At 34.1% G+C, this 25166-nt stretch overlaps 1 protein-coding gene across 1 annotated transcript in view; it reads right to left on the bottom strand.

Moving 5' to 3' along the window:
- The window catches only part of LOC118195312 (protein O-mannosyl-transferase TMTC3-like), a 580765-nt gene that overhangs the window by 19392 nt on the left and 536207 nt on the right, over positions 1 to 25166 (bottom strand). The window contains exons 16-18 of the mRNA XM_085827263.1: positions 14775 to 14847; positions 10399 to 10485; positions 1861 to 1934 (exon numbers count right to left, since the gene is read on the bottom strand). Coding sequence (XP_085683389.1) covers positions 1861 to 1934; positions 10399 to 10485; positions 14775 to 14847 — 234 coding nt within the window. The remainder of the gene's footprint in view (positions 1 to 1860; positions 1935 to 10398; positions 10486 to 14774; positions 14848 to 25166) is intronic.

The following is a 25166-nucleotide window of genomic DNA, read 5'->3' as shown; positions in this document are numbered from 1 at the left end:
AAAGAAGCTTTCTTCAATAGAAGCATATTTCTGTCTTCCAGTTAACTACCTGCTTATTTAGGAGATTTCTTATACTACGACCCCGTTGATCTTTCTTATCAAGATGGTTAATTGTATAAGGCAAATATTTTCAGATAAATCGAGGTGTTGAAAAGACATGACAACCGATATATAAATGAGATCAGAAGAATTATGCTAAAAAAAGTAATAGAAAACAGACATTATAAGAAAAGAGAAAAAAAAAAAAATTATAGAAAATTTACATCTTAAATTGTGTTTAATAATTAAAAGAAACTCAACACCTATTAAAATATTCATCGAATAAAGTATTTCTACCTATTTTTTTTTTTTTTTCCAATCGCTGCTTTCTTTTAAATAAATGTCCAGGAAAAAAATCAATAATCTAAGCAATAGCAACTATCTCTCGAACTGTTTTGCCAGGTTCCTTCACGATAAATCGCCAGCGTATCTTCCATAATTGCTAATTGTTGTTTTTAAAAGCAACTTTTATGTTGTTTTAATTTTTAATGTAAAATTAAATATATAAGGTTTTCGACATTAAAAAGGAAAAGATAGAAGCTTATGTACTCGAGTTGTCAATTTCAAAATAGATTCTAATAATCACAATTACCTTAAAAGTAAAAATAAATTACCTTCGGCGTTATCTCAATATTGATTCGTTACGTGAAACTAGCTGTATAGATAATAAATCAAGAAATTAGGATTAACGGCTTAACCCTCTCGTTGCGCATCCCGCGATTTCCACGGGCAACATATTTGCGCAACCCGCTATTTCCGCGGGGATGAATTTTTGCCGTCTATTTAACAGTGCAATCCGCTGTTTCCCCGCTCAAACGTTTCCTTTCGCCTTTCCTGTGATGTTTAATTGTTTATTGAGATGTCGGCTAACAGATGGCGTTAGTTGTCCACATTTCTGCCAAATATACAAGAATACGTAATGCAGCATTTTCCGTGCGCTTTTCAGAGCTCAAATATGTCTGGCAGGAAGCGTTTCGCGAGTGATGTAACCTATATTCCTGACGATATTTCCGACACTGATAGTAGTTTTGATTTCAAGTATATCGAAGATAGTTATAGCGAAACCGATGAGAATTTCTTCGATTCCTCTGCAGATAGTGATGAATCTGAAAATTCAGTTTCTATTGAAAACGTTCGACAGTTGTACAAAATTGATATGCAAAATATTACATTATGCAAATGTTTTCATTAGTATATATGTTTTACTTTTGTATTTCATGAAATAAATCATAATTTAACCAATATTAATTTTCAAAATTTTCCTTTTGTATCATTATTTTTCAATTTCAGTATTCTGATAGCCATTTTCTATGATCTAATTCTATATTGAAAAAAATACTCTTTTACAAAAAATTTTTGTATATGTTGATTTGAAATGTATAACAAAAAATACGCAATTTTTTAACCTATTGGGATAAAAAAATTACGCAGTCGGGTTAAGATTAGCCATTTAAAGCACATTCTGTGTGAGTTTCATCAAATTCTACATGTAACTTAAGTAACCGTCATTTAATTAAGGGTAACCAGTATTTCTGAGAAGCTGAAATTACTGATGAGCATTAAAGTGATCAGTTTCGAAAACACCAGATTGGTACATGCGAGTACCAATCTGATCAGAAAAAATTATTAGAAAATTTTATAGTTACGTTTTTTAATAATCAGTATAGTGTCTTAGGTTTATTTTGGAAATTAACAAATATTACTTTTCTTCTTATTTTGAATTTACACCATGAAGAAATAATGAAATAATTTCATGTGCATAACATGGTGGTAAGTATTGCTTGGATTAATTGAAATAAGTTTTCTGTTTCATGTGCTTACCGAATTCTTGCTAGCTTTCTGTGATTTGGAACTCCAGATTCATGCATCAGAATGGCTGACAGCTCTAGAGATTTCTTAAAAATAAAGAAAAAAATTAAATGATTCCCAGTGGCAAAAATAACAAAACCAATGAAAGAAATCAATAATCAAATACAAAAATTCTTGATAAATCTGGTACTGGATTTCCGATAGTCATAGGTTTTTAGTCTTCTTTTACAAAAGTCTGTTTTTACTTCCTTGTACAAACTAAAGGAAGTAATGTAACCGCGAAAAACTTCGGAGACCATCTTTCAATGAAAATATTCATTTCGACTACTCTAGAATCCATTTAAATGATATTTTTGCATGACATCTGTATGTACAGATATAATAAAGGGCTTTTTTTTTTCAAAAAGAGATTGTAAAATGGATTCAGAAAAAAAAAATTTTATGACACATGAATATAATATCACATAACTCAAAAACGAATAGCGTTAGAAAGTTGAAATTTTGTATATGGGACTGCTTAACATCTAGTTGTGCACCTCCTTTTTTCCATTGCAATCGGCCACACTTAATACCTATATATATATATATATATATATATACTTCCCTGAGTTACCCGACTCGATGAGGTCAGTTTTTTATTGTTATGTGTTCGTAAATCGTACATTTTTTGCTTTAAAGGTGATTGAACAATGTTGTTATGTTCCGGTCAAGGTTTTTATGCCCTTATCTAATCTGCATGCAATAGTTATAGAATTATCAATCCTACTCGAAGATGCATCTGCCCACGAGGGCACATAACAGTGTGAGCATTTTTGTTTTTTACTGAATTTAAATAATAAGAAATACATAGAAAGTAAATAAATTTTAAAATGTGGGAGAACTTTTAGTTTAGGAAGTTTTAATACGCACACAAATATGTTTCAATATTATTTATCACAAATGTTTAGATATAAGAAATTTTATAACTCAAAATTTCTTTCACTCTTCCCAAGAAATGTCACATTATTTAATTTAAATAATTCACGTATTGCATATTCATATTTAGCAGTTTTGATCTCTTTCATCTTTTTAGCCCAAAAGAGCTACTAATTTCGTTATCGCATATTGCGTTGAGTCACTTTCTGCGTTGAATCACTTTTCAAACTGTTGCCACCAAATATTGCAGCCCTGTATTAGATGTAAAGAAATTAAATAATGAAGAATCTGCATAAATGTAGGTATGTTTCTCGCACTGGAATAAAACAACGGTACCTAGATCCATAAAATATTGAATAACGTAATCCTCCAACAGATATGGGCATCTGAAGGCCCTAATTTGGAATTTATTATCTGTTTTATTATCTGTTTCATATTTTGTCAGATATTAAAGAATTTTTGATAAACAAACTCAACGATTTCGAAGAGTGTCTGTGTCTTTCGTTCGCGCTGCACGTAGGCTAATAGATCCACGGCTACGAAATTTGGAACATAGGTGCATTTAGACAAGAGCCAGTGCACCTCGAAGCGATTTTTTCGAAATTCGAATTAGAATTTTTTTAATTTTATGTTTTGTGACGAAATCGCGTCATTTTGAGACATAATGGGCTATAGGAAGGCGAGATTTTACTCTACACACTCCATTTTCACATCGTCATCAAACGTAGGCACTTAGCTTTTTTACGAACTAAAAATAAATTTCGTGTTTTAATAAATCGATTCAATACGAATTTATTTAACAAAGGGAGCTTAACACCTTTTCAACAGCATTTTTTCTAAAAAACGTTTATTTTTAAAAATGTACAGTTTATTTTTCTTTGATTTTTGGACACGTTAAACTTTCATCCTTGCGACTGCTTTTACAAAAGGAATTTTGAAAAAATGATCATATTTTGTATTTAAAAAAAAATTTTTTTAAATGAAGCTTCCGAGTACACTTTTCACATCTCACATCTTTAAAAATGTGATTTTGGCAACAATTTTCCTTATTGTTGTTGATAGAGTTTTGATGAAATCGCATTATTTTGAATAGTTTCATTCTTTTAGAAATATGGGTTTGGCAAAAATTTTTCATCGTATTTCTTATGTCACTGTGTTTAAGAGATTAGCATATTTCATTTTCATTTTTATATATATTTCATTGTCATTTTTACATATAAAAATGTGATTTTGGCAACAATTTTCCTGTCTTATTGTTGTCCATAGATTTTTGATGAAATTGCATCATTTTGAATAGTTTCATTCTTTTAGAAATATGGGTTTGGGAACAATTTTTCATCGTATTTCTTATGTCACTGTTTTTAATAGATTGGCATATTTCATTGCCATTTATATATATATATATATAATACATTTTTATTAATTTTTTTTTATAAAGTTGTTATCCAGAGTAAAATTCTGCGCGGAATTTTATGTTTTTTTGAGTTGTTTTCATGTTATTTTTTACTTATTTCACTGTTTGTAAGATATTGAAAACTTTTGCATGATTTTTTTCTTCTACGGAAAGTTGGTTAATTTTTTTATTAGGATATAGCTTATTTCATTGTAATTTTTTTCTCTTGAAAATATAAGATAAAATATCAATAATTATACTTTGCTTTTCAGAATTTTTTTTTTTTTTTTTTTTTTTTTTTTTTTTTTTTGTTTCTTAATGCTATTTATTGCTCATTTCACTGTTTTAAGATATTGAAAAGTTTTGAGTGATTTTTTTAGGAAACAAAGTTCTTAACCTCCTTTATACCATTTCAGTTCTTAAGATTTTGCAAAGGAAGGTTGGATAATTTATTAATTAGGATAATTAATATTTGTATTAAGGGATATTGCTTATTTCATTGTAATTTTGTTATACATAATAACTTTTTTATGAAGTTGTTCTGCAGAGTAAAATTCGACGCAGTTTTTAAATTTAACGTTTGGTGTTCCTTTCAGCCATTTTCCCGGTACATTTAAAAGCCAGACGAAGGCTGGCAGCGAAGCTGCTAGTAAAAAAAAATATAATGTTTGTTTTGAAATAATAAATTATGGATGTCTTGATATACTGGAATCGTGATGTTATTTCATAATGCCATTTATCTTAATTTTCCCCTTTCGTTAGTAGGTAACGTCTTCTGAACAATGGTTATTCAATCCGGTTCAACCCTCGAGAAACAAACTGGCTATTGGGAGGATTTCCTGGCTTGCCCCATCGTGAGTATAAGCCAATTACCATTTGTAAATCGTTCAGGAAGGCATGCCGGCTTAATGCAAGTAGCTCTCGAGTGCTTCGCTCTTATCAATTCAACAAAAATGTTCTTATCAATACGAAGATCCAACGTATCTAGAGTGAGTGAGGGAGTGAAGGGGGACGTGGGCACTATTCCTCTACCATTGTGGTTAATCGGTTTAGCGCCACGTCCACCATTCTCTGAAGCTGTACGTAATGCTTGACACAATACTTGACATAATACTGTACATAATACTTGGCATAATACAACACTTAATGCTTACTTGACATGATGTAGTACTTGACATAATATAATACTTAATGCATTGTACTTATAATGATATAATATTTGACATAATACAGTACTAAATACATACTTGACATAATACAATATTAATACATACTTGACATAATGCAATATTTAATACATGCTTGACATGATATAATACTTGACATAATATAATACCTAATACATACCTGACATGATATAATACTTGACATAATATAATACTGACTTAACACTTGCTAATACTTGACAGTAATACCTGACATAATATTTACTATTAGAATACGTATTCTTGACATAAATACTGGCTTCTAAGAAGGTCCTGGGATGTTAGTGCACTTGACACAGGTTTATGCCTATATCTGATAGTTTGTTCATTATCTTTGTAAATTGCCTGACCAAGTGCCTTTGTTTGATGATATACAGTCGAATCCTGTTAATTGGACCACCGGATAATCGGACCAGCCGCTTTTTCGGACCAAATCCTAGAAACACGAAACAAATCCTATGTACTAATATTTAATAAGCCTAATATTTTTCGTTTATTTGGACCGAAATTCCGTTTAATCGGACCAAAAAACGTGAGCGCGAATAAGAAACAGAAGCCACAAGTCGGCCGCGTACAGCGGATGTACTGGTGGTCTGCGACATATGGGAGGATCTGTAATTGCGGCTTCCCAGGAAAATGCTTTATTAAAGGTCAGGAATTCCTTAAAGTGCATGAAAAAAGCATTTCTTTGACCTTTCTTTGACCTGCGCCTCCGAGTTTCGAGGAAATGAGCAATAGAGTGTCCGGCTCCAGCTGAATGGAATTCCCGGCTGTCAACCATGATTAAAGTTTACAGGAGAAAGCTATCATTTCATCACCATTTTGGGATGAATTTAGTGCCAAAGCTTTGAATGGCAAGCATTTTATCTCCTTCTTAACCTCAACATCTTGAATCCGAAACACCAAGGTTTCTTCAGACCACTTTAGTCTGCGAACTGTGCGCGTTAGCTGAAAAAACTTGTGACTTGACGTTAGCTGAAAAAATTGGTTTCCTGGATAAGATAAAGCAATAACCACGAACACTAGTCAGCGTCGGTTGGTGGATATTACGGGATTCGCAAAGTTGACGCTAATTTCACGCTTGACAAAACAAGAGAATGAGCTGCGAGAAAAATGGGCAAAATGTAAAGGACGAGGAGAAACTTCCAAAAACCGGAAGCGTGAAGGCAAGAATCCAGACGTTGATGAGGCTCTTAATGAATGATTTGCCATTGTTACTGGACGAGCTGTGGGAGTAAGCGGCCCAATGTTAAAAGGCAAAGCAGAAGAACTCGATAAAAAGCTGGGCCACGATGACTTTAAAGCTACGGACGGTTGGTTGTCTCGATGGAAATCTACACATGACATAAAATTCAAGAAAGCACAAGACGAGAAAGTGACAAGACAGGATGCGAGGAAATGTATTGAAACTTTGGATCAGTATTTCATGCAGGAGGGAAATGAAGCCAGTCCCATTGCTACGTTAGATGTTTCTGGCGATTTCGTTCACGTGCAATCTGTCAAGAGAACGCCACAGATCACACTGGATAAAGTTATTCAAATGTTGACTGCAACTTCGTAAGAACTTGTTTTTATTGTGCTTTGCATGCTGAGTATCGTGGAGGTCGTTTCTTAGAATTTGTTTCTAAATTAATTTTCTCAATGGAAAAAGTTCGACTCTAGTTTTTGTTTGTATTGCATGTATATTCGCCATACGTGTGTACCGCACAATAAAGGTCATAATTACATTTTAGTACATGATTTACATGTACATTTACTGTTTGCTTCATATAGCACGTCCCGTCTTACAACATAGGACATGTTCGTTACCAAAACGATTGCTGCCGGATGTGGTCCGATTAACCGGAATCGACTGTATTTACTAAATGCCTTCCTGTATGTTTGAGGCGTTGGGATATGCATGAACGCATCCAGATATGTTTTGTCTTTTTGTATGCCAGGAGCATATTTATAAGTGAAATAATCTGAATGTCGCACCGATGTTAAGAGCACAGTCGTTGACGCTGACAACCGATGCATTAAGAAGTAGATACAACCATGGCCGATTTTAACATTTCATTACTCTTATTGAAGAATGTTTTTGATTCAATACTAACAAATTGGTGCTAAGCTCGATTATTGGTGAATGAATTAAATTTTTTTGAAACAATGCTGTAAGAAAAGCAACGACAGCAATCTAGCTAGACAAAGATGCAGAGAGTGAATGCTACGTGTCAATTTCATATACAAGTTCTCTTTAGAATTATTGCAGTTACAATTTGTCCCCATTGGCTAGTTACATCACTTTCCAGATTTAAATAGTTTCATAATTAATTGAAGCATTATGTAAGGATCTGCGTTATTAGAGCTATACAAGAATAATATGAAATGTATAAAATTTGAAATGACAGAGTTCGAAATGCTTTTTTTCACATAGTCACGATGGGAAAAGGAAATAACCTAATTAAAAAATTATTGGGGTGATAGGCCAAATGTTAGGGCGAAGGTTATGTTGAATATATAAAATAGCATTTCCAATATTAATTATTAATTATTATTTTTGAGAGTGCGCAATAAGCAAATGAATTTTATCTAGAAATAAGCGTTTAATACGTTGTGAAAATGCAACAACCCAATTGCAAAAAAAATACCAAAATTATTTCCCATATAACTTTAACATTCAATAACATGAAAACAATTTTATTTACCTGTATGTAACACGCAAATACAGGTAAATGAAATTGTTATACAGGTAAATAAAATAGCATTTACTTTACTTTACTCTTTAGTAAAGTAAATGCTATTTTACTTTACTCATGAGCACATACTAAGCATACATTTACACATTTTGTTAACTTTATTTATTAGTAGCTACTGTATTAATTTCATTAATTTCTTAATTATATATGTTTACCATAGTTACACTAAAACTGCCGTTCACATTCTGATCGTTCATTACCGCGTGATATCATAGAGCTAAACACATGCAACACTAAAGCACCCAGTTTCTTCTTCAAAAAGAATTATGATGACACAAAAAATATGTTGCAAAATTGCGTCGAAGTATTTGTTCTGTAAAGCACATATATTATTTTTTCCAAACACGAAGATACTCTACATTACACCTGAAGCGTTTCACACACAACACATGGCGAATGCCATCAACGCCGGTCAAACACATCTTTAGAAAGACATTATGTTTCAACCAAAAAATGAAGCTGTTTTCATTGAATTGCAATTAATCTTCGTGAGCTCTGTCAGATTGCAATTAAATACATTATAGCACTGTAAACCCCTGCATCAATTTTTATAGAATGATTGGAATTTGAAGACAACGTCATACACACTCACAACGTGCGAAGAACGAAAACGTGACGGCGGGGACAAGGAACGTCTATACCAGGGATGGGCAAACATTTTCGGTCGCGGACCAAAAATCGGAAAAAAGAAAAGTTTGGCGGGCCAAGATAAATTTTTCTAAAATTTTAAAAACAATATACAAGTATCACAATTTAAATATTTTAATGAGATGAATGAAATTGCGATTTCATGTTTAAAAGTTCCTTATATTGATGTTCGAAGTGATATGTACTGATTCTAAGGAACGAAGCTAAATGCTCATCTGTCAGTCTACTTCTAAAATAATTCTTTGTAAGGTTTATAGTTGAAAGCACTTGTTCCCATATATAAGACGAAGCAAACACTGCACTGACTTTCTGGGCGTGAGATATTAAATTTTGGAAACTTACTTTCGATAATGATTTCTGAAACTCTGGCATAATTAAAAAAAAAAAAAAAACTTCTTAAGATGATTGTTAGATTGCAACTCATTTAATTCAAGCTGCAAATCTGACCTCACTGCTTCACAATTTACGTTGAAAGGCATGGTTAAAAATATCCAATTCTGTTTGAATGGCACTGTCTTGAAATCTCAGTTCGAACTCAAAATGCAGTTTTTTCAAGTCATCTTCATAATTCCTACGCTTCTCTTTATTTACTGAGGGTATTGGATTTAACCTCGGGAGACAAGTCGTTCTTAGCTAGCTGCCCAGCAAACAGATTAAGTTTTATTAAGTTTTAAGTTTTTTTCTAAGAGGTCTAATTCACTTATATTGGGTTCCCATATGTCTGCTCCCCGAGAAAGAGATAACGCTGGTTGGCACCAATCTACAACTGTAACTAATAAAGAACTTCCGCTTTTAACACTTTACTGATTGAAAGCTGTCTGTGGTTGCTATTTTCGTCAATGTATGTTTTGTAGAACAAAAATAGAGAAAGTAAAGAGATCATCAGTCCCTTGAAAAAAAGGAGGAAAAAAATATTTAAACAAAGTAGAAAAGAAGATGGATATATAATATATGAATATATATTTATTTTAACTTGCCTCGGATAGGCAGGCCTGGAGTTGGTCCCCAGGCCGTAGTTTTCCCATCCCAGAATTTTGATTTACATATATTTTATCATATATATGTAAGTCAAACATATGTAAATCAAAATTCAAAGGGGGATTCAAAAAGTTCATTCGGTTTCAGTATATATTATGTTTTTATTCATCGTTTTACATCTTATTTTACTTCAAGGAAAGTTACATAATTTAAAAAAATAAATAGTTATTTACGCAAAACCTTCCCTCTTTCTTTTACAAAGCAAATTACTGAAATTATTTTTTACTACCTAAACAAAAAAAAAAAAAAAAAAAAAAACACATTTCTGTCTTAATCTTAACAGGTTGATAAGACTGTTAGCAATATTAAAATATTAAATAAAATTTTCGAAATCTATTTACACAATTTTTATAAATAACAAAAAATAAGCCTGAAATCTAAAGTAATAGTGACAAATTTGACGCAGTGTATTTATTTTAATTATAAGTTTTGAATTTCATTCTATGATCTACAATATATTGTATTGTAAATAGATTTGGTTACAATAATAATTTCTTAAAACTATTAATAATGAGTGGACAACTTTACAAACAGTTTTTTTTTTTTTTTACTTATCTTTACAAAAGTGTCTACGAATACAATACCCGTTTATAAACTCAAATAAGATACTCACTTCGTGATCTGGCTCCAAATCCAAAGCTTTGTTGAATTGTTCCAGAGCTTCTCCATTCCTGCCCTGATCCATAAGGACCACGCCCAGCTAGTTAGAAATAATGAAACAAGTCTTAAAGAATCAGACAAAAACAATGTTTAGGCAATAAAATAAAAATTTTCAATAATGTAATAGTGCATATGGATCTGAATATAAAGAGATATTCCTTTCCTTAAAATGCTGTTTTGATATCCTTTTTTGTCTTGCATATGAGACCAAACATTTAAAAAATACAGGCTGATTCAAAATAATTGACACTGTTTTAGATAATTTTATTAGTTAAATTTACGAAGAAAGTGAGAAACAAGTCAGGAAATGAGATTTGAACTTGGATGCTAAAAACATTAGGTAAATTGTCAGGATGTTTACTATATTCTAGCGTAACTGAAGTAATGCCATAAAACACAGGCCTAAATTTGAAAAGATTTAAATAATGTAAATCAGTTAATAAAGATGGTGGACCGACCGAGCTGGTGAGAAAGAAAAAGGTATTTTATTGACGCAAATTTTCAAAGCCCTCAAAAGTGAGAACGTATAAAACATGTAGTCGCCAGTCATACACTAGTGATATATTTAAGACATTTGCAAATTATGCCTGTTTTTGAGAAAATTATGGAATCAAAGGTATTAGTTTGTGCTGCCGAAGAATTAGGCAAATATTCATATGTGAACCCGCGCGTGCCTGTGGAGCTGTGATTGTGGAAGGGATATAAGAGCACGAGGCGCTTCCAGCGACTTGTGTATTACGTGAGAAAGGAGTTACCAACTTCCATCCTGTTCTCTGTACCCACTCAAGCATTTTTGTACTTGCATCGCTCCTTGAAGCACCTATGTTATGTTAGCCGGTATAGAGCTTGCGTACTTAGCAAGCTAGACGCGGCTGGAACTGGAGCGAATTGTGTATTCTTACTCCTTCACGATATTTATATATTTTCTGCAAGAGTTAAGTAAATTTCATAAGGTATCGGCTACAATGAGTAGCTATGAACGTATACATAAGGAAATGAGCTATTGACTTGTCGGTATATAAAAGGCAAGCCAAGCGCAGGTGGCTATAGATTTTTGCAAGCTAGACGCGGCGACAACGGCAAACGGAACGTAAGGTGGCTATAGAGCGCATTGTAGCACCCAGTGTCCTGTGGATTTGGCAGAAACAATATCAGGAAACTGGATCCATGTCGAGGAGACCTGGAGGATCCACAACAACAAAAGTGGATCGTCATTCTGCACTTCAGCGCGGTAACAAAGGAGTGCCACAATTTTACAGCTTTCGCCTGAGCTGTATGCTGCCACTGGAACCTGAGTTTCATGATCTACAGTTGCTCAAATGCTTCTTGAAATAGGACTGTATTCCAGAAAACCCGCTGACTGCATCCCGCCCACTGCAGCAGAAAAAAAAAAAAAAAAAAAAAAAAAAAAAAAAAACGATTTTAGCATGACGCAAACTACATGCACCTTAGACCAGACTTCAGTGAAGCACCGTGCCTTTTATAGACAAGTTGATATTCAGCTTGGACACTGATTTTCAGCGAACCTCTACCTCGAGAGATCCTAGAACACGATACCATCGTTCTGTCATCAGAACAAAGGTTCATTAATGTGGACGGAGGTGTAGTGGTTTAGGCAGGCATTTCGTTCAACGGCCGCACATCCCTGCATGTATTCGATACAGGCACCCTGACTGTAATGAGGTACAAAGAGAAGATTGTAGAGCACTACGTTCGACGTTTCAAGAGCGCAGTTTGATTCTGGATTCCTGTTAATGGACAACGCTTTGTCACATAGGGAAGGCAGACAATTCTTTGGAAAGTAAGGATATTAGACGCATGGTCACCATGTCTTATCTCGTTCCTTTGCACTCAGAATAGGCAGCTGAGGCAGATGGTTCTACAGTTAAACCATCGAAACTAGTCCTGAAAATTTTTTAAATTTTACGCTGATTCTTTTCATTTATGGGAGGAGACCCGGGGTTCTCCCAGACTACAGGCTGGACTTGTGTCCTGCCAGCTTCGATTTGTTGGGTTTATAATCAGACGTCACAAGACTAGAACCTATGGTCCATCCTATGGTAGGCGCGGGCTTGGCAGGGACCGTTCTGGTACTGTCGTGTCCGTTGCCTTCGCTGTGGGGACGTTCTCATGTAGATATTAAGCGCTGTGCCCGGGGGGACGGCTCCCCGCGCAGCCCTCAGTGTGATGGATTGTGGCGATGAACATGAGAAGTCCCTGCGGGCTGTTTGGTGGGTTGGCGCCCCACCAGCACAGTCAACTAAGGAAGGCCTCTGTATCATGTTAAGGCGCTCTAGAAGCTGCCAGGTACTGTCGTCCGACTTGGAGTTAATGTTTGACTTCTTCAATAATCATTAATCGGCGCGTTATCTTAACCTAAACTAAAATATATGAGTCTGATTAGAAGGAACTAGTTAATTTTGCATTTAACTTTACAAAATGGCGAGATTTCTGCAATTCCGGATATTCCAGATAGCCTGCGACATATATATCACAATATTTCCCCTTTAGCTTTATGTTTTGTTATTGCATCTTTCGTTATATGTCCCTAATTTTGCATCGTCTCTGCTTGTGCGCATTTTTTAAACTCTGTCATACACTACTGGTCTTGTTCTTACATTGCAGTGTTCTTTATCATATGAGAAATTAGCTGAAACTAATATGTACTATATTGCTTTCTCATTGTTATGGCCCTAAACATATTATTGCGTGCGTACGGGTTCGTTATGAAATGAATGCACAAGTCCGATGAAAAATGAACAAAAATTTATTATTATCACAACAAAAATGCTTAAATCTTCTCAAATTATCACGCAGTATTACAATATCTCACAGTAGTTATCTTTTAACTACTCAAATGTCCAATAGAACGTAATTCAAAACAGCTAAGGAACGCTAATCCGCGAATTCGCTACAATCAACAACAGTAGTTTTCTAAACAACAACAAACTAAGCAACTACTACAAACTGAGATGTTTTTCTCCTTTTATAAGATTTTAAAATCACGCGCTAGAATTTTCCAGTACTTTCTCGAAATCAAAAAGAGATATTAATTTATTTAACGCACGCGCTCTTGTATTTTTAATTTTTCCGGCTTAGCTTTCTTTTAATATTCGTCACGCGCTGCACTGCGCGAGAAATAAAACCATTTAATTTATAATTGAACTAACATTAGCTTTTTAAATACCAAATTCGTAACACTATGTTATTTTCACATTACTTGGGTATAGGTATAAATAAATACAGTCATCAATGCAATATCAATAAGTCATCAAATTCTGTCGCTACTCACTATTCATTAATTAATTTAAAGGAAGCATACAGACTGTGGTACGATACAATGATACAACCAAATTTATGTTATGAAGTTCTAAATTCCACACGCCCTGCAGATATAAATAAATTACGCGTGTTAAGTTGTTATTTATGAAATAATAAAACATATGTGATAAATAGAGATTGCAATAATTTTTTTCTCTAGACTGTAGATAGCATGCTTACAATATTAATGTTTTTACTGGAGTTGTGGATATTTAATTATGCATATATATAAGAGTTCCAATTATATGGTGGCCTTTTAAGATTTAATTTTCTGTCTTCAGATAAAATATATAAAATAATGATCGGGATCTCTTCTTTCCCCATATATACATACCTCTGATTTCTTGAAAAGAAATAATTCTGATTTATTAAAAATTGATTTAAAGATACCATTATGAAATAGCTGTTGCTGAAATGAAAACTAAAATTTCTTTCCAGCTCTGCAGCAGCTCCTTTTGCTGTAAGGAGTAGATTTTATTGCAAGTGTGTTGTTTCCGTAATTCAAGGTTTGATACAAATTATTAGTATTTATAGTGCATACATCAGACTTCGTATAAGAGGAAGACGTTTCAAGAATTTCTTCATTAATAACATATATTTGTATTCAGTTTTGTACTACAAAAAATTGACAGCATTTTCATCAGGACTCAGCTAACAATTACATGAAATGAATTTCTATTCTTATATTGCAATGTATCATCCAAAATGTTGCATAACTTTGCTTGGGGTATTGGAAGGTTTTACTTGAACCATTATCTGTCACTTGTAACCCTTTTTTCATGAGAAAAGAATAGCATCTGACGAAAAATATGTGGTCCCTTGCACGAACCATTTTTAGGTGTTATAATATAATGACACTTTGGCAAGCATTTTGGGAGAGATTAGGAGTAATTTGGATAGGTGCACAAAATCCAGGAGTTCAGAAACTACAAGAAAAAAAATTAAGCCAAGGTACCTATTGCACCTATCATAAAACATATATATAATCTGCAGATGTTCTAAACTTACATTAAAATACAGGTCAGGGTTCGAATCATCGTATTCCAGCGCTCGATGATACATCGCTTCAGCTTCCTCGGTTCTGCAAATAAACCAACAATTAAGAAAACAGCACGTATAAATTGCATTAAGCACCTAAAAATATATATTTTACTGAAGAGAATCACAATAATTACTTTAAATGACCGCCCATTGACCATCAGATCATTAGGCAACGAGCTGTCCAATACTTCTTTATAGTACAGTCGAAACTATAAAGAAGACAAGTGCAGAGCACATGTCCAGATGAGCAGCGTCCATGAATTGTCCAGAACCACACAAAGCACATAAAGGTGAGGCAGTCAGATTAAAACGAAACAATAGTCTAAACTCAGCCGCAGCAGTAGCACGAGGAGAATCCGAGACTTTTAATCTGCTTTTAATAGCACGCTCTAGGAATATTAAAAGCCGCCTGTGTCTCGGATTCTCCTCGTGATACTGCTGCAGCTGAGTTTAGACTATTGTTTCAGACTATTGATGCAGTCACATTAAAACATGACTGCATCACCTTTATGTGCTTTGTGTGGTTTTGGACAAGTCATGGACGAAATCATCATAGAAAATTTTATTTTAACAATAAAATTATATTAAAAATTGGTTATAAAATTTCGCTTTATTTCTTTACATTTTACTTGATTTTAATTATTTAATTACTCTAATCTTTAATTATTTCAATAAATAATAATTATCAATTAAATTATGATTAATTAATTATCTAATAACTATCCATTAAATTACAATTAATTATATAATGATTATTTATTAAATAATAATTTATAAACATTAATTAAATAGCTATTAATTAATTTTATAATAATTACCTATTTAATTTAAAATTATTCATGAGTTTAATAGTTATTTTATTTATTTCTTTACTCTTGTTCCTCTTTGCTGACGGTCTTCCATAGGGCTCCGGCCCTTCTAATCTTAGAAATTAAGCCCTGAACAGTTTGAAAAACTGTTTTGAAATTACTATCGTTATTTTGCTTTATGTCAGGAGCCTAGTCTAGCATCTCTGTAGTAGAACGATATGTGCCATTACAATAGCTGAACAAGAAGACGTCTGATGCCTTCATTTGAAGCTGTTAGTATTAAAGGCAAATTGCGTTGGTAGCAAATAGAACAAGATAGGAATATGCCCATGGAACACACGTCATCATGATGAAACAGATATTGTACCGCAGGTGTACTAACTTAGAGAGCGACATCCTTGTAATTCCGAGACAGTGCACAAAGGGGTATTGTATAAGGGTACACAAAAATAATATTGTGGTGTCTGGTGTACTCCAGGAAATGACCCGCCAATATTCTCAATCAGTCAGAAACGGCTTAAAAAGAGCATTTTGTCTAGAAAGAACACACGGCTTAAGGGGTTATCACAACTAGCGACGGTCCCCGGTAGACGGGACTTTTCTGAGAAACGAGATTTCTGGTAGCACTGGTTTAAACGGGAGGATTCCTAAAAAAAAAAGCTCCGCTGGAAGCGAGGTCCAGCTAGCTACGGAAACGATGTCCCGGCTAGGCGGGATATTTTGAAACTTCGCCGAAAATATTCCGTTTGCAGCTCTGTCCCGGGTAGAAATCAACCAATCAGATGAAAGTTCGCTTCTGAAGGATCACGCGATCCCAATCTGAGCGATAATCGATTACTGTTTGGCGTTCAAGTCTGTTTAGTAAGTGAAAATGGTAATCTAGACACGTAGATTTCGCGGAAATCTGAGAAATGTCCCTTTCCACGTCCAGTCCCGCGTAGCGGAAACATATGTGATAGGGACTTTAGAAAAAGTAAAGGTAATTAATCATTAAATAATTTATTTTCATTTAAAATAAAAAAAATACAGATCATTCAACGTTTTCAAAGAAAATTAACAAAGTAGGAGAAAAGTTCAGAACAGATGATGATAACCTAATCTCTTTCCCTTATTAATGGAAATTTTCCTTGGCGCATAAATAATCATACATATGCTTGTATTAAATGATTATAAATTTCATTATTTCTTATTACGGTTTGGCACTTGATGGCGTTTTGATTGTGATAAAATTTATAGCCTTGTAAAGAAATTACTTGAAACTATCCTCGTCAAGGACTTTCGGTACTCATTTTCATCAGGTTATTTTCTCATTGATTTTGAACTGTGAAAAAGAGTCAGTTCATAAACAAATTATTTCCAAATAAAGCGGTTAATCGTAATGCAGAAATTACTAACTGGGCTTATTTATTTTAAGAAAAGCTAAGAATAAAAAAAAAAAAACCTTCAAATCTTTGAAAAATATATATATCTCAATGTAAAAATTAATTAGCCCCATTTATAAATTTTCTAGTCCATTATTCCAGTTCATTTAAATGGAAATGAGAAAATCATGTTAACTCAAGGGCAACAAGAGAATTATGGGCCGTAATGTCTTGAAATTAACCCGAAGACTTCTCCTACAACGAAGATTTCCGATGTTCTGGGAATTCCGAAATGCTATGCAGTCAAATTTGTCGATATTTTGTCAAAAATTATTTTGAAATATTATGCAGTAAAATTTGTCCTATTAATTTATCTTCGCTGTCGTCGACAGACCAGAGAAAATTAATAAAACAAATTTCTAAGAACTTCTTGTCTAAAGACTGACTAACTAATAGGACTTTCTTTTCTTAAAGCTGTCTGACCTTTATAAATAAATCAGCTATCGTACTATTAACTAAAAATTTTTCGAAGCTAAATTGCTTTTTGAATTTGTTTTACAGAATTTATATCTAACAAAAATTTTGTTTCGTTCGTGATATCCGATTAGCATTTTCCCCCTCTATTCTTAGACACACATAGGTGTGGAAATATACTCTGGATCATACATTTGTCAGACGTGTTCATCTTTTGCACAATATCGACTAATACATGACGAAAAATAGTTGACTTGACTTGTGTCGAATGGAAAGAGAGTGACAGCGTGTGACAGCGTGCTTTTACTCTGCATCAGATAAAAGAATGTCTAAAACAACAAAAGGGAGATAAGAAGAATCGAGATGTGTTTCCAATTTTGACAACAAAAGTGCCATTTCTGAGGTAAGAGGCAGTAAGCCGAATAAAGTGGTTCGGAAAATTGAGCTGAATTACACTCATGTCCATAAATTAAGGATAATTCGGAGTCACGCGGAAATCGAACTCTAAAATAAATATATCACCTGTAAAATCACTACACACATCTTCAAGAATCATATGCAAATTTCAGGAAGTAACCAGATGACACCGAAGGTACGTCCCAATGACGAGAGTGTAAGAGAATCATATATAAGGAATACAGGCTAAGAAGTAAAATTGTTCGCAGGCGCTTTATAAGCATTTCAGCGCAATAACCGAATAGTTATGACACAAAGGATGCATTTGGATGATTTTTTACGTGGTAGAATTATTGGCCGTCTGGAATTTGGGCGTGCCCAACTAGAAGTATAAGACGAACTTGGAATTGCCCAAGTGTCATCTCCAGGCTTTGGCAATGATTCCAAGATGATGGTAATATGAGTAGACGTTACAGTACAGGTCGCCCCAGAGTTACAACGCCGAATGACGACCGGTATTTGGCAGTTACTGCCAAAAGAAACAGGCGGAGCACAGCCTCAGACCTGTCTCGTCAGATCTCTTCAGCCACTGGTACGGCAATTTCAAGGCAGACCGTGTACAGACGCTTAGGGCAGATTGGTCTATATGCTCGTAGACCTGTCAGATGCGTTCCACTTACCGCAACTCACTGTCACCTGCGGTTAGCCTGGAGTAGAGAGCATGCATTGTGGACACCGCAACAGTGGGCTTGTGTGATGTTTTCCGACGAGTCCAGGTTTAGCTTGCAGTCTGATTCTCGCCGGACTTTCATATGGAGAGCTCCAGGTACCCGTTACCACCAAGAAAACATCATTGAACGACACCGTTACGGTGGTGCAGGAGTGCTCGTTTGGGGTGGAATTATTCTGGGTTCCAGAACTGACCTGCATGTTCATATTGGAACCATGGTAAGCCAAATCTATCGGAACCATGGCAAGCCAAATCTATCGGGACGTCATTCTTGAACAACATGTACGTTTGTTTCGGGGCGCCATGGGCGCACAATTTGTGTTTATGGATGACAACGCCCGTCCTCACCGTGCAAACATCGTAAGCGAATGCCCTCAATCGGAGGATATCACCCGTATGAACTGGTCACCATAGTAGAGCACGTGTGGGATATGCTTGGCCGACGAGTTGCAGCCCGTCAACCTCCTCCTACATGTCTACCGGAACTTCGGAGAGCATTGCTTTTTGAATGGTGTAATATCTCCCAAGATCAGATCGATAATTTGATACTCAGCATGCCTAGGTGTTGTACTGACTGTATTGCATCGTCTGGAAGACATGCAATGTATTAACAATCATACCAACCATGTAATATTGGTTTTTTTGTAAATAGGTTTTTTTTTTTTTTTTTTTTTTTTTTGTAATTTGCTCGAGGGAGAAAAAATCGCTAATTTTTTAAATAATATCAAACATATAGCATCTTTTTTTGCTCTTTACCTTTTATTTAATAAATAAGCTTTACAAATAAGTCAAATTTGTTTTCCTTCTAACTCTTCCTTTGCCTAATTTTGCATTATCCTTAAATTAATTTATGGACATGAGTGTAGTTTGAATATAAGTCCTTGGTTCCACACACTGTCAAAGGCTATAACAATATATAAGAAAATTGCGGCGGTAGGAAATTTGCAATTTAATCTATCAGTAATGTAAGATCTATCAATATAACGCGGAGAAGCTGATGATTGGTGCTGTGCAGATGTCTGAATCCGAATTGTTCATTAGAAGTATAAGAGCTAGGAGGCATGATTCAATTAATATAAAACAAAATAATTTTTTCAACAAGTTTAGAAATTTGGCTAAGTAAACTGATAGGCCGATAATTTTGAGGAAAAGTAGAACTTTGATGAGGCTTTGCTGAGAGAAGACAACAACAACTGCATGTTTCCATGATTTGGGGAAGTAAGAGAGCTCGATAATTGAGTTAATTATTTTAATTAACCACGTAATTGCATTAATTGGAAGATGCTTGTGTGCTTTGGAAAAAATGCCATCACATCCAGTAGCTTTTTTACTTTTTAAAGAGCTAATAAAATCTGCAGCAATTCTCGGAAAAGCGAGAAAGGGGACATTAAGTGGTCCAGGGCTATTAAGGAGAGAAAATACCGTGCTATTGAATTTGGTGATATGATAATTATCATATGGGGAAGCATTGGGAGTAAAGGTATCTTCAAGAATGTCAGCGAAAGTATTGGCTTTATCTTCATCAGAATAAACAAGTCCATTGCAACCATGAAGTGGAGGAATCTGCTTGAAAGGCTTTTTGAATTTACGAGCAATGTCATAGAGGGAATTGTCTTCAGTAGCAAGAGTGTTTAAGAAGTTGCTCCACGTTGAGATTTAAATTCCCTGATATCTTTTTAATGGTCCTTTGAAAAGCATTAATGTGAGCTTTAATTCTTGGGTCTCTAGTAGATTGCCATAATTTCCGGATGCGATTTTTATATTTAATATTTTGCCTGATGTTATTCCGAAGAGGAAGAAAATGATGCTTACTGATTAATTTATTGGTAGCAGAACTTAAAGTTTGTTCAACACTGTTGGTAAAATTTTGAATTTCCGTGTCTAAGGCTTCCTTACTGCTAATGCAAAGATTTCCTGATATAGTTTCAGTCAGAATTTGAGAATGTTTATTCCAATTGGCAATTCCAATGCTGCGACCTAATGCAGGAACGAAGCAGTTGATATTAATTTCAAGCAAGATAGGATTATGATCAGAAGATAAAGCAGGAATAAGGCAGGAAGATAAAGCAGGAACGGAGGAGCTATGGTAACCAAAATGTGTTGGTTCATCAGGAGCATGTATAACATAATTTTTATCTTGGATCAAATTGAAAATTTCAGTATCTTTTCTATTGCTTGCACCAGGATTCCAACATTGATGTTTCGCAATAAAATCACCACCTACAAGAGAGGGATAATTAGAGCCCAAAAGATGTTCAATTTCAGCCATAATTGGTCTATGATTCGGTGGAATATAAATATTGGAGATTATGAATTTGTTAAATTCAATTTCAATTCCTATAGAATTACTCTCAAAAGAAGTAGATTGTTTTTTTTAAGTTGATAATGTATACTCCTTTTAACAAAAGTAATAATTCCACCTCCTCGCCCTGTAGTTCTATCAGATCCGAAAGTAGCATAATTTGCGTAAAGTACTTTGTTTGCAGGTTGCAAGTGAGTCTCTTGTATTAACAGAACATCCGGTTCTAATTCAAGAATAAGATTACCCAATTTATCCTTTTTATTATTTAAGCCATTTGCATTCCAGGAAATCATTTTAAAGCTTCTCATATTGACGCTTTTAGGCATATTAAATGTAACTGCGGACTTTATCAATGATGTTAACTATGATGCTGATTTCGTCAATAGCAGATTTTTTGTTTTTTCGCTTCTTTTAGGCCTTCGGTTATTATAGTCTATATAGTTTTTAAAGATCCAAGATTGAAAATTTCTGAGAGCGAATTATTTGCTTCTTGGGGTTCAGCGATGTGCGCATTTTGATTGCTTTCTGGATTTGTGTTGAGAGGAAGGAAATCTTCTTTATGCCGATTCTATGGATTTCTGATAGGAGGTTGGCTGGGAGTAAATTTTGATCGATTTTGTTGAGGCGTTGCTGGGCACTGAGAGAAATTTACCGCCTTGTATTCTTTGAAATTCTTGTATTCTTTGACCAATGAACTCAAATTTGTGTTGGCGAAAAATGCCAACTATCTTATTCCATGCATATATGGATTCCGTAAGAATGATAGGAGGTAATTTGTTTGACTATGGTGTTTCTGCAATATTATTCTGTGCATTGTTTTCATCCGATTTATTTTCCTCTGAAGTGTTTTGCTGTGGGTCAGCAGTGTTAGTATCCATTTCAATGTTTTCAGTATTATCTGATTGGGTATCATTGGTTTCAGTGACTAAGTTATTCTCTTGGGTATTATTGCAAACCTGATTTCTGTTTGTTATCCTGATCTCCATTATCTCTTTTCAGAGACTATAAATTGCATGAAAAATATCAGAAGATGCTATAGTTGGTCTTGAAAATAGCTGTACAGGATTTCTCTGCATTCTTAAGCTATGACATCACCTTAATTTTTTAATGGCTTGGATCATGCTTAGTTAAGCCGTCTTCAATTGGTGTGGGCAGGTCTTCGACTGATCAAGACACATTATCACTTCATCCCATAGCTCTAACCCATGAAAAAGTGAAAAACGCTAAATCCATATGAGGGCCATTCTCACAGCCAAAAGACGGAAAGGAATCGTGTCTTTGGCCGGGGCTAGAACCCACGATGATTAACGAACACTCTGCACTAAGGCCGGTAGTTGTATGGGGAAATTCTGGGGCATTCTTCTTCAGCAAGTTTCATCATAATCTCTCCTGTTTGGAATGCTGTTACCATTTTAGCTATGAACGTTCTGGCTGTTTTTACTTCTGTGCTAATGCTGTAATTTTATTCATTAAATTTAAAACACCTGGACCACTAAAAATTGAAAAAGTATCTGTAATTTCTATGGAAGGTTTTTCTTTGGATATGTCCCTAAATTTTTGTCCGGTAATACTGCGTTTTTCTGAAGAATTATTAGGAGTTAAAGCAGTGAAATCTTTTTGCTTGAGTACGTCTGTTTTGTTTCCAGTATTACTTAAACTTTTGAATATTTTTTATTACATTTTACAACCTCTGTAGGATCTAAAATGGTATTATGAGAGAAGGCACATATTGGTATTTCTTCTAGCCTTGGTGATATTTAGTGTGTATCAATTTTGTTGGAGCATGCATGTTCCTAGAATTTATAGCAATTTAATTGAGAGCTTCTTAGATGAGTGCTTTTCTATAGTGATGTGAATATTAACATCGTTGTTATGTTTATATATTCCCTCTTCGATTGCATTTTTTATTGGGGGGGGGGGGTCAAGTGAATAAACAAGCAATCATATTTTTTGTTCCTTTAGTGCTTTCGAGAATTGCTTGAATTTTAGAACTGGGAAGTGTCTTCTTTTAAGATCTTGGGAAGTTGCTTCTTCGGTAAATCGAATTGGAATATTTTTAAGGATGACTTCAACTGAAAATTCTTAACTAAACTGAAAAGTATAAAAGTTAATACAGCCTTATTGACTATAACGTTTTTGTAATTATCTATAGATTTTATTTGTAGGGAATTGATTTGTTTTCATTTCGGACTCAAATTCTGGAAATGCACAATTCTTGAAACATTTTGTCAATGGATAGTCAGTCTGGGTTTTCTTCGTTGAGGAGAACTGGTAGGATTTTTTTCCAAATTTTTGAGATATTAGTTCAATACTTAGTTTAGATAAATAGATATTAGTTTTTGATATATTAGTGGCATCAATTCTAAATTTTTATTCTTTTATTGCGCGAGAATTTCACATCTTTTATTTTGGAGCATCGCTGTATACTTATTAGTTTTCTCTGAAGGTTTGCAAGTGCTTAGGGGGGACGGGGTTAATCCAATTATCTGCAGAAATTATGGTGAGATTAGTGAAAATATTTTTATGGTACATTTTTGAAGTAAAAAGGTGTAGATGATTTATACTTTTTAGTTTAATTCACAGATCGAGAAGAAGAATTTTAATGATACTCATTATTCATAACCTTTATACTTTCCATTGCTTGAGCCATTTGTTTCCGCTCGTTCATTTGGCTTGTCAGAGAGAAATTATATTTAATGGAGTATTCCGAGCCGATGGATTCCTTAGTTGATAAATGCCTCAGAAGTACAGTCTGTCTGGTGTCCATGGGGTTAGAATGAGCTGTCTCTGATGGCCATGGGAAGCGAATGAGCAAAGCATGTATTTAATGAAGCAGAAATTAAACAGCAGCATGGAGCGTCATGTATCGGAACCGAACCCTGAATGTCAGTAAAGTCCCATTTACCTTTCATAATTGTAAATTTGCATACTAAAATGCAATCTGTTTGAAAAATACATAATTCAAAGTAGCGGATACTTAAATGTTTGGCCGAAATGAAATACAGGATCAAGTAGACAATGTTTGTGTGTGAAAAAGTAGGATAAGTTGAATTACCATGCCGTAGCACGCAGAAGAGTACAGATGTAAAGTCAATGCAAAGAATTTGTAAGGGAGAAGAAATAAAGCTTCGACAGCACAGCAACGCCAAGCGGAAACCCGGTCTGGCTTGGTCTGTGTATATCCAAAAGGCAACCTTTACAGGGGCAAAGCCAAGTCTGGTTTATTCATTTGCGCATGCGCTCTGATGATCTACGGAACTACACATCTGACTGTTTCCTGAAGCGCCATATTGAATTGTTGTTTTGATCGCGGAAATCGGATATTTTCAGCGATGGATTCTCCAAAGATGAACGATGAAGAAAATTTCAAATGTGAAAGGTATGTAAAATTGTTAATTCTTTATTTTATAATGTATAAAATGTCTTAATCGTTAGCATCGCCTCACTTGAAAATATATTTCCTAATTTATGATGATTTGTAAATGATAGTAATTTAGTTGTTGTGAAATGCTTTTACACTAAACGTACTTCAACTTGTAAAAGAAATCAAAGGAATTGGATCCTATTCCCGTATTAAAACACCTTTTTAAGTAAAGCGGATTCATGCCTAATCTATAAAATAATAATAATCGCCCCCCCCTTTTTTTTGAGTGAAATTTCATTTGTCAAATCTCATTTTTCATGCTCTTTCATTCGACGTAAGAATTTTTTTCACGAAGATATGTTTCCATTCACTGTGTAAAACTTTTAAGTTTAGGTTATTCGAACCTTATAAGAAATTATTTCAAGTTATTATTTATTTATATTATTCATTATTTTACTCATAAGTACTTATTTCATTGAATTTTATATATATAAATACAAGTTCAAGATTTTCTTTGAAAGGTCTAGAGGATATTACATTTTTAGTGCAGAAATAAATTACCTATGTAAATCAATTACCATGATATTTAACTTTTTGTGAAGGAGAACCTATTTCTAAACCATTTGCTAAATATCTAATGTTTTTACTGTGATCATGAATTTTTTTAAATGAAATGACTTTAATAAGGTGATTTAATTAATTTTTTTAGGCTAAAAGGTCCTTCACCAAAAGGGCGTGCAATGGCAATTCCTGGGACTTTCCTGAAAGAAAAGAACAGTTGAATTAATGGGTCGTCTGAGATTTCAACAAAAATTGTGAAATTGGACTAGTGAATCGCATTTGAAATAAGCAAACGTATGTTTCAAATATCGTGAAATGAAACATAAAATTTTTGTATACATATAGTGAAATGAAGATTTCAG

Source organism: Stegodyphus dumicola, chromosome 11, assembly GCF_044657685.1.
Source record: "Stegodyphus dumicola isolate Sdum_Otavi_A_Nest chromosome 11, ASM4465768v1".
Taxonomy (NCBI): Eukaryota; Metazoa; Arthropoda; class Arachnida; order Araneae; family Eresidae; genus Stegodyphus; species Stegodyphus dumicola.
The sequence above is the reverse complement of the archived record's forward strand: the minus strand, read 5'-3'. Positions and strand labels throughout refer to the sequence as shown.